The sequence below is a fragment of the Oryctolagus cuniculus genome, chromosome X (genome assembly GCF_964237555.1).
Source record: "Oryctolagus cuniculus chromosome X, mOryCun1.1, whole genome shotgun sequence".
Taxonomy (NCBI): domain Eukaryota; kingdom Metazoa; phylum Chordata; class Mammalia; order Lagomorpha; family Leporidae; genus Oryctolagus; species Oryctolagus cuniculus.
In genome coordinates, this window is record NC_091453.1 from 110,921,276 (window position 1) to 110,934,107 (window position 12,832).

Consider the following 12,832-nt stretch of genomic DNA (forward strand, 5'->3'; position numbering starts at 1 on the left):
ATGCAAAGAGAGAAAATAACTCAGTAAGAGTCCAGGAGAACCTTCAAGACTATTTAATTCAGAAAATGTTATTGGTTTAGGGAACTTGACTGAGAGAAAACAGCTGGGCAGAGTTCAAGGTTTTAAATTAAAAACAATCTAACAAGGTCTATGGGGATAACTCTTGGAGCCATATTTTGGAGACCAGAATCATTTCTACCAAGGAAAAGTAATAGCAGTCTACGCTAAAAAGGAAATTCCTCACAACTGAGGTAGTTACTAAGTATCAGCACATTTTCCAAGTTCTCACAAGGCAGCCTAGCTATTTACAATCTATTTTTTCCTCATACATAAAATGGAGTTCCTTTTCAATTTGATGTCTTCTGTGATTTGTTAAAAAAAAACACACATCAGCCAGAATATGCCTATTTTATTAACATCATGCTTTAATAAATAACTGGCTACTTCTAATAAAATTAAGCCTCTGTTTACAACAGCCCCCGATATGCCATTTTGACCATTCTGCAGAATTTGGTGTAAAAAGTTGAATGAAATGTAGACCCTGAGCTATCAAGTAATTATGTTTCAATATAAAAATAGAGAATTACTCTTACAACTGAGGATTGAACAATAACACAAACAACCTCTCTGTGGGTTTCTGGTTCTCTCGAACTCAATGGGATCTCAATGACTGTCCAAAGCAGGAAGAGACTTGCAGAATTTCAGTCTTTCTGAAGACTTGTGGGAACCTCCTTTAAAGTGATCTGTTACATTCTCATACTTCTGTGAGCTGTCATTTGGTAGGAACACAAGGAAAGGGTCCCCTAGGGGCCAAGGCAGTTGTCAATCTTTGGCCTGAAACAACAGATACGGCCTTTGCCAGTTCACCCACGTGGCTAAGGATCACCACTATGATGTGCTCGTCTTGGTTCTACCTACTCCCCGAACTCCCGCCCCCACCCTCAACAACATAACGCACGAAAACTCTGGACAACTAGTTCTCCCCCAAGTAGGCTCCTTGGCTGCTATGGGTAGCACACAGCTGCGAACCACTGCAAGTCCTTTGCTTTATCAGAGGGGGCTGGGCAAGAAAGGACTCAGATAAGACACCTTACACTCTCTTAAGACAAAAAAACTGGGATCCAAAAAGAAATGCAAATACACATGCACAGACAAAAACTTCACCGGAGTATTGACAGCTATTCCCTGAGCCCAGGCTGTACCCCAGTTCTGGCTAGCTCCCAGATGGCTCCCTGGATCTGGCTGGGCCTGACATCTGGACCACTGGAACAAGGGGGACCAAATGAAATGGTTGGCCGCTTGCTGCTGCCACTGGGACAGAAATTCAAAGAGGGGCAGTGTGGCTGTGCAAACTGGCACACTCGGTTAGTGGCGTGATAATTTGCCTGGTTAAAATTGGAAAAAAAAAAAAAACACCTCCACACCCAACTGTGAACAGGTGATAAGTGGGATCTCTTGAATACTTTAAGCATCTTTCAAGTGACACTCTATCAAGAATCTTCTTGGAAATGGGTTACACTTTAAGGACAAGTGGGCTTTAAGAAACAGATCCATACGTGCTCTTAGCTTAATATTAACAAAAATGGGGAGTCTGCAGTCTCTTCCAATCACCAACTGTACACGAAGTATACCCTCCTTCTTGTGCTAACGCTCGCGTACAATCTGACAGGTGGCTCCAAAGCCTACTTGTGCCTTCACGTTCTCTCCTAACAATAATAGAAAAATCCCAAATCACCTCCACTTGTGTCCACATAAGGCAACTAAAATAACAGGGATAAATGGAAATTTTACTGCTTGTTGGGCTTTTTCTTTTAATAAGATAACATGATAAATAAAACCTGCTTCTGTACAGCTATTTAATATTTCAGAAATACGTACATGTTACATGCCAAGAAAGGACCCTGGTTTTCTTGTAAGAAACAAGGTGAGATCGTAATTGGAATTAAAAAAAAAACCCACAAACAAAATGAGAAAAGAACAAACAAACAATAGTGATAAAATCACAAATGCACAACTAACTACAGTTCTGTACCTACACTGTTAGCCACGTTTAACATGATTCTGGGGTAGCAGGAACCAACAGAACGTACAAATCCCCTCTGCCCCAAAAACTGAATGAAAATACAGTCAGCATTTTTTAAACCAGTGGCCACATAGTAAAAACTGTACATCGTTGTCCATTCATGTAAAAAGCAAAGTCACTAGGATGGTATAAAAGTGATAACCGGTGCCTTTTGAAATTTCTGATGATGAACGCTTTTGCTCAAAGTTTGCAAAAATTATCTCCACTCTCTCTGCACAACCAGGAACACGATGCAGAAGACCGCAAGGAGGTAGGGCTGCACCCCGGGACGGGCGCCAGCACTGTCGGCTTTGTCGTGGGCACTCTTCCCAGCGTGGTCAGTGGCATTGTACTCAAACTCCGAAGGGCACTGCTGGTACTCACATCCACTTCCACTCCCTTCTCCACTGCTCTCATCGCCTATTTAAAAAAAAAACACATGGAACAGAGGTTTCATTCCATTTGTTCTCATCACAAGGCATAAAAGAAAAAAATGTACTTTAAAATCATAAACACATACTTATATCAAAGAAGTCCACATCATTCCCATTGTAAGCATTCTTCATTTTACTGGTCATAACCCGAAGAGCCATGATTTGGCGGAGGATCAGTATGTCTGGTTTGCTTGTGTCGACCTGGACTTCTGGGTTATTGCCCTGGTTGGCTAATCCATTTCCTGTCACTGCAAACAGGTACCTGAAATGAGAAATGACCCCATGAAAATGTTCTGTAAAGCACAAAGTGAGAGAATATCACCAGAGATTTCTGCTAGATTCTAGTCTTTCCACTGAGCACAATTAAATGACACTTTTTAAAGATTTATTTATTGATTTGAAAGGCAGAGTTACAGAGGCAGAGAGAGAGAGAGAGATCTTCCATCCACTGGTTCACTCCCTAAATGGTCACAATGGTTGGAGCTGCAATGATCCGACGCCAGAAGCAAGGAGCTTCTTCCAGGTCTCCCACGTGGGTGCAAGGGGACAAGCACTTAGGTCATCTTCCTCTGTTTTCCCAGGCCACAGCAGGGAGCTGGATCAGAAATGGAGCAGCCAGGACTCGAACTGGCGCCCATATGGGATGCCGGCATTGCAGGCGATGGCTTTACTTGCAATATCACAGTGCTGGCCCCTAACTGGCAGTTTTGTTTTTAAATTACGTATTTATTTAGAAGGCAGAGTTATAGAGAACAAGGGAGAGAGGGAGAGAGGGAGAGAGGAGAGAGAATCTTCAACTGCTTGTTCACTCCCACAAATGACTGGGGCTGGACCAGGCTGAAGCTGGGAGCCAGAAGCTTCATCTGGGTCTCCCACGTGGGTGGTGGGGGCCCAAGCACTTGGCCATCCTCTGCTGCCTTCCCAGGGCATTAGCAGGAAGCTGGATTGGAAGTGGAATAGCCAAGACTACCTGGTGCTCATATAGGATGGTGGCACTGCAGGCAGCCGCTTAACCTGCCATTCCACCATGCTGGCCCCAGAGAGAAGTTCTTTAATTCCTGATAAACGCTAACCTTTTCTTCTCCTGGCTATATGTCCTATTTCTCCAATCTGATCATGACCTTTTGTAAAACTGTCCCTTTTGTGGAAGCTGGGGGTCAAAGTCAAGTACTCTCACTCCGAAGGGGCACTTATTTAAGTTCCTGAGTAGGGAAGGGAGGGACACGGGACAGCATCAAGTCAGAGAATGGTGACTTCTGACGACCAGTACTTTCCGGGGCCTGCCCACTGGGCAAAGGGCCACAGGCGTTAAATATTTTGAAAATAACGACACTACTGGCACAGCCCTACTACTGTCAAACCAGGTGGCCGCTCAAACTGTTGCAAAGCCCATTCCTAAGAACGTCTAGAGGCCTTCCATTTGTCGCTTCGGGCCGAAAAAGGTTGCCGGTGCTTGCCCTGCCGACGGAGAACAGCCTTGCTGAAGGCCCGCCAGGAAGCCAGGGCGGGAGAGAGAGGGCGAATGGGCTCAGCCGCAGCTCACCTGCTTCTGCCTTTTCCGTTCCAGCAGTCTTCTTCGTTGCCATTTCCCGCGGCCATCCGTTCATCGTTGCAAACGTTGCTAGGGAGAGATGACCAGAACTTCTTGGCCTGTTTCAGCTTCTCCTTGACATCGGTAACCTGATGAAGAAAACGTTTTCAACGACCTCTGCAAAACAACACCGAGCGGCCTACAGATGGGCCTCTGGGACATTTGGGCCTCAGTCTCTCCAGGGTGACAGGCAACTCACTGTAGTCAGAAGAGACAAGGATGGAGATCCCATGGAGACCTAGGCCAGTAGCACTCAGAGGAATTCACCGTTGAAATGCAAGCTCTGTCTCTGCACTGCCATGACCATCTGGGCCCAGCAGGTTCCGTGCCCCATACACACAGCGACAAGACACAGCGGCTTCTCCCAAGGCTGTCACAGTGGCGGCTGTGCTCACACAGGATCCGCTCTGAGAACCCTGCCTGTGCCTGCTTGTCCACCCCAGCCAGCCCCGCCTCCCCAGGCTCCCTGCTCTGTGAACCCTCCAACTACTGAATTCCCATGTGCACGTGACATTGGTGTAGCACGCCGCCCTTGGCCTGTGTTCCCCTACTCCTCTCCCACCCAAGCGTTCACTGTGTCAAGTCACTTTCTGCTAGTGAGCTTCAAATGTCTGCTGCTCCCCCTCTGTGGGGGCCTCTGGAGAACCAGGATCTGCCTGATTCCTAAGCCTCCTCTTGTTCCTAGCACAGGCACATAGTAGATGCTCAATAAATACACAGCAGAGCTAAAGGGCCATTTTCAGGCCACGGCTTGTGCATCGCATGTCCTTGCCTGTGTAAGAACTTTCTGAGCTACAAAATGAGCATGGTGGATTTACTGCCATCCACGTACAATTTACTCAAAAGGTTACACCTGAAAGACCCAGGCTTGCAAGCCTTCCAACTTACAGTTCATTTCCAGTTCTGCTTCATTAAACACAGCCGTTCCTGCCAACATGCTTACCAGGCGGTCCAAACTAGTGCCAGCTGCTGTGGTGGGGCGTTCCTCGGGGTGATAGGGCCGGAAACGAGCACTGAAGGTACTTTCAGAGATGGACCGAGAAATTCGTCCGGCTGGGAGGGGCTTGGGCTGTCCACATCCCTGGAACACCTGCCATCAGAGTAAGCGCGGTCAGGAGGGGAAGTGACGTCACGGGGCAGAGGCCGCTTCCAGCTCGCCTTCCCGGAGTCGGCCTCTATTACCTTTTGCGACACTTGCACGCTGTTCTCCTGCATGTTCATAATAGCATCGGAGATCTTCACGTCGATGGGATCCATGACGGATTCAATGTTGAAAGGACCCTCCAGCCTTTCCGCCACCATGAGCATCGCGTCTAACGGGAGGTTTGCACAAGGGCAACACAACAGAAAAAGGAAAGCATTAGTTCGGCCTGGGGTAAGCGGTGTGGCACTTTGATTCTCCTGGCGCCCTGCGTGGGGCGAGGGGAGGCAAGCATCCTAATGCAGTCATGCTTTCCTGGCTAGCTACACTGCACAGGCTGCATTTAGTCAGCAGGTACCACTGGCCCTCTGACATGTCAAACTGCCAGACGAGGGCTGTGTTCTACAGCAAGGAAACCCAACCAGGAATCTTCCATTGTGCTTCCGTCCTGTGCCAGCGGCTGTCAATGTAGGAGGCTGCTTCTCCCAAAGACTTCCCTAGAATCTTTTCGTCTCGGGTTCCACTTAGCAGAGTCAAAAACACAAAGCTGTGAAAATCCTGGCCTACCAATTGTTTTCTTTCTTGGAATTCTCTAGGAATTCCAATGACTTTGCAAATAATGCGACTTTGCACAGACTACCCTGTACATGTTTTCTTGCCATACGTGTGTGTTGGGATTATGGAGATTAGTATTTATGCCTGATGCCTATTGTGCAAATTTAGAAGAACGAAATCCCCCAATGAGAAAAAGTGATTCGTTAATGACAAGCAGCAATGTTTTCAAGTTGTTTTCTCCCCTTTACACACTAGTGACTTAAGGTATGCTGGGGAAAAAACCAGATACACATTCTCTGCCACCTTCAGGTAGGCTCGGTCAGCCACAAGAAAGAAGGGCTGCTTTCCCTAAGACTGTGTTCTCCTCAAAGAACACAGCCGACTGCTAGCCCCCAGCTGAGCGTCCACCTAAGCTCCCCAGCAGAAAGGACACTGGACATCAGCATATCAATGCAACCCAATTTGGTCATCAACCTTTCACCTTCAACCTAGAACAAATGCTCCACAACATTTTCAGGCCTGGGGTCATTTCTCTAAACCACAATCCCGATGTCACAAAACCCCAACTAGATTTCCGTGAAATGCAATTTTTTTTTTGAAAGTAATAACAAATGAAGTTTCAGATTGCATTGTGGTAAGCGCCAATAAAGTGACGCTCCTAACCTCTAAGTAAAGGCTGACAGCATGAATATACCATTGTACTAGAGGAGAGAAAAAAATGCTTTTGATGTGCTAGCGAAAGGAGACTTTTGTAAACAAGTGGAGCACAACTTAAATGTGTTCATCATTGTCAAAGCATCAGGCGGCCACGTACAGAAAACACATTCCTCCGTAAGCCGAGAAGAAATTGCTCACTGCAAATAAAAATATTATGAATAGACAGATAATAAACATCTAAAATGCAGAGGTTTAAACAAGAAAAAAAAAAAACACTCCATTTTCTAACTACTTATTCCCCTAGTGGCCAGGAAAGGCCAGATCACTAATGTGTTTGTGAAAGACTGAAAGGAAACATAAACCCCAATTCTTCTGGCTGTTTGGCGTCTTTGTAAACTGTGAGCTGGCCCGCCATACACAAGGGCCTGGGAATGGAGAGTGAGGCTGGGCCTTTGTTGGGGCCGGTGCCATGGCGTTGCGTGTTGCACGGCTCAAGAATGCGACTGAGGATACATGCTGCCTGCAGCCCAGGGCCCCGGGAGCCCAAGCTCTAACCCCAGCAGAAGTCTAGCATTGGCCATCAGTCGTTCCTCCTCTTCCTGATAAGAAGCCCCAAGCCGAATGCAAGGATGCCGGCTTTGCTGTTTTGGTTTTCAGGTCCTTGACTAAATGCCCACTGGCAGCAACACGTGGCATGAATAGGGTTGGTGATGAGGCAGATGAACGTTAATGCAGCCACAGCACGTGATGGAGAAATTGCACCTGAGAGTAACGTGGATTCTCCAGATACGTTTTTGGGAGGAGTTTGGGGGTGGGGAGGTTGGTTTATGAGGGAACTGCAGTAACTCTGTGGAAAATAGAATTAAAAGGTAAGTTTATTTGGTGCAACAAACTGGAAATCCATGCATAATAGGGACTTCCAAAAAACTCATGGAAAAAATGGATTACGGTAAAACTATGCATGGGTTTCAAACATTTTTGCGCCCAAATAAACTTACCTTTTAATTCTCTTTTCTAATAAACTTTTTGAAGTAGCCTCGTGTTTTTGAACGGAAGGTTTCATAGGACCAGCCTCTTCTAGAGCTGAGTTCCGAGGTGTTTTAACTTTTTGGGGTCCTTCCAGATGAAGAGCAAACAGGTTTCCACGTTTGCCAAAAGGGGAGGATTCGTGGCGATCCGCGGATACAGTTAAGAGAGGACAGGGGGCGGGCGCAGCAGCAAGGAGGCGGACTTGGAAAAGCCATCCTCAGTTTCTAAGGCCCAGTCCTCCAGCAGGATTTCAGCACTGGCATTGAGTGGCTCCCCACTGCCCTCAGCAACAAAGCCTTCCCTTCTCACTAGGGAAAGCGACTCCTGCTTTGTGCCGCCAATAATCAGAAACCCACATCTTCAGCCTCGCGACCTGACTGGAAGAACAAAAGGCAGTTTCCCGACTTAACCCCAAGATCTGATTTAAAGAAGGGGGGAAAAAAAGCCCTTGACCATTCATTAACTGCAGTCATTTAAAGGGAAAGAAAAACTCCTTGCAAAGAAACTAAAAAAAGGACAAGGAAAAAAAAAAGAATTTACAGCAGAGGCATGTAAATTGGGACTGAATTCTACAACCACAGAGCAGATTAATTAAACCCTTGTGAAAAATTCATGAAAAAGCACTGGAGATTAACAATGTCTATTACAGCTAGCCTTTTATATCAGCTTATCTGAAATAAAGAATAGTATACCCATTAAAAAAGAAGTTTAGATACAATTATATAACCTCATCCCTCCAAAAAGTATCATTTAAAATAACTGGGGAAAATCGATTCAGAAATTCTATCAATTTCCACTTGGTTTTAATTTTGTTTCTGCAGAACACCAAATGTAATTTTAAAAGCACACAACGAAAACGACAATAGCAACCAAAGTCCTTGTTTTTGAGTAAATGGCTGCAAACATGAATGAAGCAAGCCAGAGTGTGGATCTGGTTTATATGCAGCTGTAAACTCCTGAGAAAATAGGTAGAAGAATCAGTATTTTAATACAAGAACCAAGGACTTGAGTGATAGTTTCTGCTAGAAACATTAGAATAACAAAGAGTTCAAGGGGTGCGTGTTCCTCTGTATTTTGTTCCGGAGGTCTTCATAGGAAAGCTGGCAAAATTACATCACTGGCACATTTCGGGTACTGTATGGCAAATGCTACTCCTTTGCCTGGAGACAGTGTATATCACAGGGAAAAGTGAAAAGAGGCTGTCACCAACTCTATGAAACCTCTCTTTAGCAGAAGTGAATTGCAAACTTGACATTTGGGTGTGGAGATGAGGGGAGGACTAGAAAGAGAGACAGAAAGGGAAAAAAAACCATCAAGTTTTGATCTGGAAATGTCATGGACTTTTACTTCCATGAGAAATAAATTGTGAACAACAGTTCCTCCCTGGCTTCACTGGGAGCATGATGTGCCATTTGTGCCTGTGTGTCTTTGCTGGTCTTCTGCTTTCTCTTTCATGGGATTCTGCTTTGCTGTGTGTAAAAGATTTTTTTTTCAGGTCTTCTAGCTTTGAGCTATTTAGGCTACAATTGTGCTGAAGTGCTTAATATTCACATCTTTTTTCCCCCCTGTGTCAGTGTTCTCAAGAATCTGTTGGAGCCAATTTATTGATGCACTTTCAAACAGAGTTAATATGGTAATTAGCTCTCATGCAGACTAAAAAGCATTCCCCAACAACCCCCCACACCCACCCAACACGTTAAAAAAAAAAACAGGCCAGCAAATTGCATGCATGTTCCCTGATGTGGACAAATAAGTGAAAAATAGGTGCTTATAAAGACACTCAAATTCTGCAATTATGCAAATGTGACTGGGGCAGGGGGGACGCGGGAATTTGTGTGAGCTGTTAGTACGTGTGCACAGTTCCGTGGACACCCAACACTAGGAGCTTCAACAGTGCTCACTGCCATTTCAGGAGTGATTAGATGCACTAAGAAAGCATCCAGAAAGTTGATGGCCGGACATTTACATTAGCCCTAATTTGTCCTGTCCCCCACGTCATAATCAAGTGTCTCTGAAACTGGCCACTCCACTTACATTGCTGTCTCAGCTCCAGTCATGTTGTTCCAGGTGGAGGGGACACGCAGGATTTTCAGGGCCACATTCCTGCCATTCTTACTGGAGCAGCCAACCTGGGCTGAATCCTCTAGAGAAGCAGAACTCCTAAACTGCCACAATCGGATTGCACCTGATCCAAATAACAGATGGGTATCTGGCCAGTCTGCTGAAGATTTGGTTGCAAAGTAACAGATATAACGTTTTCAAAGCCACTTTCACAGCTCCCTGAGGGCTGTGTTCCTGCATTTATGTGGAAACAAGTCTATGACGCATAACTAAAACTGACCTTTGGGGAAAAATATCCAAAAGGCACTTTCTTGTTATTGAAATTTGTCAGTCACTGTATGTAGTATCTTCAGAAATGCCACCAATTGCTGGCAAACACTAAACTACTAACATTGAAATGAACCGAAAGCTCATGGTTAGCAATTATAACGTTCCTTGTGGCCAGAAGTGGAGCAACCTCCAACAATACCAATACGTCAGTCACTAGAGCTCACCTATGAAATTGTTCCACTCAAATTCGAGATCCCCTTGGTTGGCCAAACAGCCTCTCATGATGTTCGAGCAGTAGTTGTAACAGGGCTTCACGGTCACCAGCCCCCGGCAGTGGGAGCAGTAGCTCATCTTCAACAGGGCCTGGGTACACTGGGCGGTGGGATTCACCTAATGTGCAAGAAGAAGAAGAAGAAAAGACAGTAGTCGTGGGGCTAAAACAGACACAGAAATTCAAGTCCATCAGGTTGACATTGAAGGCTTGACCACGAACTGAATGTAAAAATGAGTCATCACTGACCACTGATCAGCCGGCCTCCTGGAGAAGTGAACTAGATCAAAATCAAGAGAAGGGAAGGTGCGCACTGGGGAGACGAAGGAGGTGATGAACACTGCAGGACCTTAAACAGTCAGTACCCCCCAGCCTGAAAACTCTCATACCTCCTCCACTTCACTCCTTTTCAGGGTGTGTCTGTCTGTCTCTCATACACACTCAGTCACATCACAGTCCTTTCACAAATGTATCAGCTATGAGATACAGTAGTGAAGGCTACCCTTACCTGCCAACCATGGGGGACCACACTGACTGGAGGCCTGCCCTTTGAACCTTAGCGCCCCAATCAAGAGGTAGAAGGGCTCCTACTGGGTACTCTGTTCTAGGCCATGAGCTATGCATAAGACAAAACTAATGGGTGGATTCTACAAGGCAAAGTATGAGTCATGTTGAACTTGGGAGTGTGTGAAGGACTTTCAGGGATTGAAGCAGTTAAAGCATAGAGTACTTAGGGAACACTGGATGGAAGAGGTGGTGCTTCAGTTACATTTTGGAAGATGGAGTTGGATTTAACTGGAGAAGTAAAGGGAGAAGATCCCAGGTAGGGAGGGATGTAACGAATAAAATCTATCAGAGTGGCATCTCAGAAGAGGGTTCAGGAATTGTGGGAAACAATGCTGGATGCATAGGCATGTGTGTGTGGCCAGAATTTAGAGTGGTTTGAACACCAGGTAGAAACTGAAACACCGTACACATGGTCACATGGGGGTTATTACTAAAAGTTCATGAAGCGGGTAGGAGTTTGGTGCAGCAATTAGGATGCCACTTCAGACACCTACATCTGACATCAGTGTGCCTGGTTGGAGTCTCAGCTCCAATTCCAATTCCAGCTTCCTGCTAACGTGTACCCTGACAGGCAGCAGAAGATGGCCCAAGTACTTAAGTTCCGGCCACCTATGCAAGAGACCCAGATTAAGTTCTGAGCTTCTGGCTTCAGCCTACCCCAACCCTGGCTGTTGGAGGCATTTGGGGAGTAAACCAGCAGATGGAAGCTCTCCCTGTCTCTCTGCTATTCCAATAAAATGAAAATAAACTTAGAACTTTTAAAAATAAAAGCCCATGAGTAAGGGAGGTACCAAGGATGAAAACAGTGCCAGAGTCAGATTGGGTTGGGAGTCTTCTGCAGCGAAGTGGAACTTAATTTCATCTTTGTAGTTCATTAAGGTGAACTTGTTTTGGGTGCAGAAGTGCTGATTTACATCTTGTCGCTCATTTCCATCAATGCTTAGAAAGAACTGTGGCAGCTAACTAAAAGTTTTTGACTCCTCATTCTGTCTGCCCCTACCCTCCTCCTTCAAAATCAGTATCAGAGGATTAGTGTGTTCGTCTCTATCAGTACCAACCAGTTCTGCAAACTGAAATTTTGAAAGCAAATACCATCGCAGGGAACAAATTCTGGGATGTGGGACAGCCTGGCAATGAACTTCACCTGCTTTGGAGTGTTACTTTGGATACCACTTATCAACAGTTCCCTTACAAACAGGAACAGAGGATTAGTACTGTCAGAAGAAGAACTTAACATTGTCAGACTCCTATCCCTTGCATGTGTTTCTCTCTCTCTACCCGCCTCCCCTCAATCTCAAACAGACCTGTAGCCTAAACATGCAACAACAAGATGGTACTTGTATACACTCAAGTCAATGTTCCCTACAAAGAATTCGGATTTTTCCACAGTTTTAACCAGTCCCAAATGTTTTCCTAGGCATTAAATTAGTCCTTTTAACTATGTATTAATGTACAGTAAAATCTTGGCTAACAAATACCCTGGAGGAATGGCCCTTCAGGATAGCTAAAAGTTCATTCCTTTAAAGTCACAGATTGTCCACCTCTCATTTTACAGATGAGCAAACAGGCCTGGAGAGGGGAGGTAGCTCAAGATTCCCAGGATCATGGAAATCTTAGAACTAGAAGGGACCTTAGAGATGACGGAGTTCCACTCTCACAGTTAAGAGATAAGAATGCTGGGGTAGGGCTAGCTTTGTGGCACAGTGGGTTAAGCTACTACTTGCAGTACTGGCATCCCACATGGGTGCCAGTTCAAGTCCTGGCTGCTCCACTTCCAATCCAGCTCCCTGCTCATCTGCCTGGGAAAGCAGCGGAGGATGACCCAAGTGCTACCAATGTGGGAGACCTGGAAGAAGATCCTGGCTTTTGACTTTGACCTGTCCTGGCCTCAGCTGTTGCAGCCATTTGGGGAGTGAAAGAGTGGATGGAAGATTCTCTCTCTCTCTCTCTCTCTCTCTCTCTCTCTCTCCCCCTTTCCCCTCTCCCCTCTCCCCTCTCCCCTCTTCCCTCTCCCCCTCCCATCACTCTGCCTTTCAAATAAGTCTTTACAAAGAAAAAAAGGGCCGTCACCGTGGCATAGTAGGCTAAGCCTCTGTCTGTGGCACTGGCATCCCATATGGGTGCCCATATGAGTCCCCACTACTCCACTTCCCATGCAGCTCTCTGCTATGGCCTGGGAAAACAGTAGAAGATG

The 12,832-nt window shown here is 45.8% G+C and overlaps 1 protein-coding gene across 1 annotated transcript in view; it reads right to left on the bottom strand.

Moving 5' to 3' along the window:
• Positions 1-392: 392 nt before the first annotated feature.
• GPC4 (glypican 4) overlaps positions 393-12,832 on the bottom strand; it is a 119,969-nt gene continuing 107,529 nt past the window's right edge. Inside the window, exons 5-10 of the mRNA XM_070067376.1 lie at positions 10,025-10,190; positions 5,270-5,400; positions 5,031-5,177; positions 4,040-4,176; positions 2,583-2,758; positions 393-2,482 (exon numbers count right to left, since the gene is read on the bottom strand). Of these exons, the coding sequence (XP_069923477.1) occupies positions 2,280-2,482; positions 2,583-2,758; positions 4,040-4,176; positions 5,031-5,177; positions 5,270-5,400; positions 10,025-10,190 (960 nt within the window). The 3' untranslated portion in view covers positions 393-2,279. The remainder of the gene's footprint in view (positions 2,483-2,582; positions 2,759-4,039; positions 4,177-5,030; positions 5,178-5,269; positions 5,401-10,024; positions 10,191-12,832) is intronic.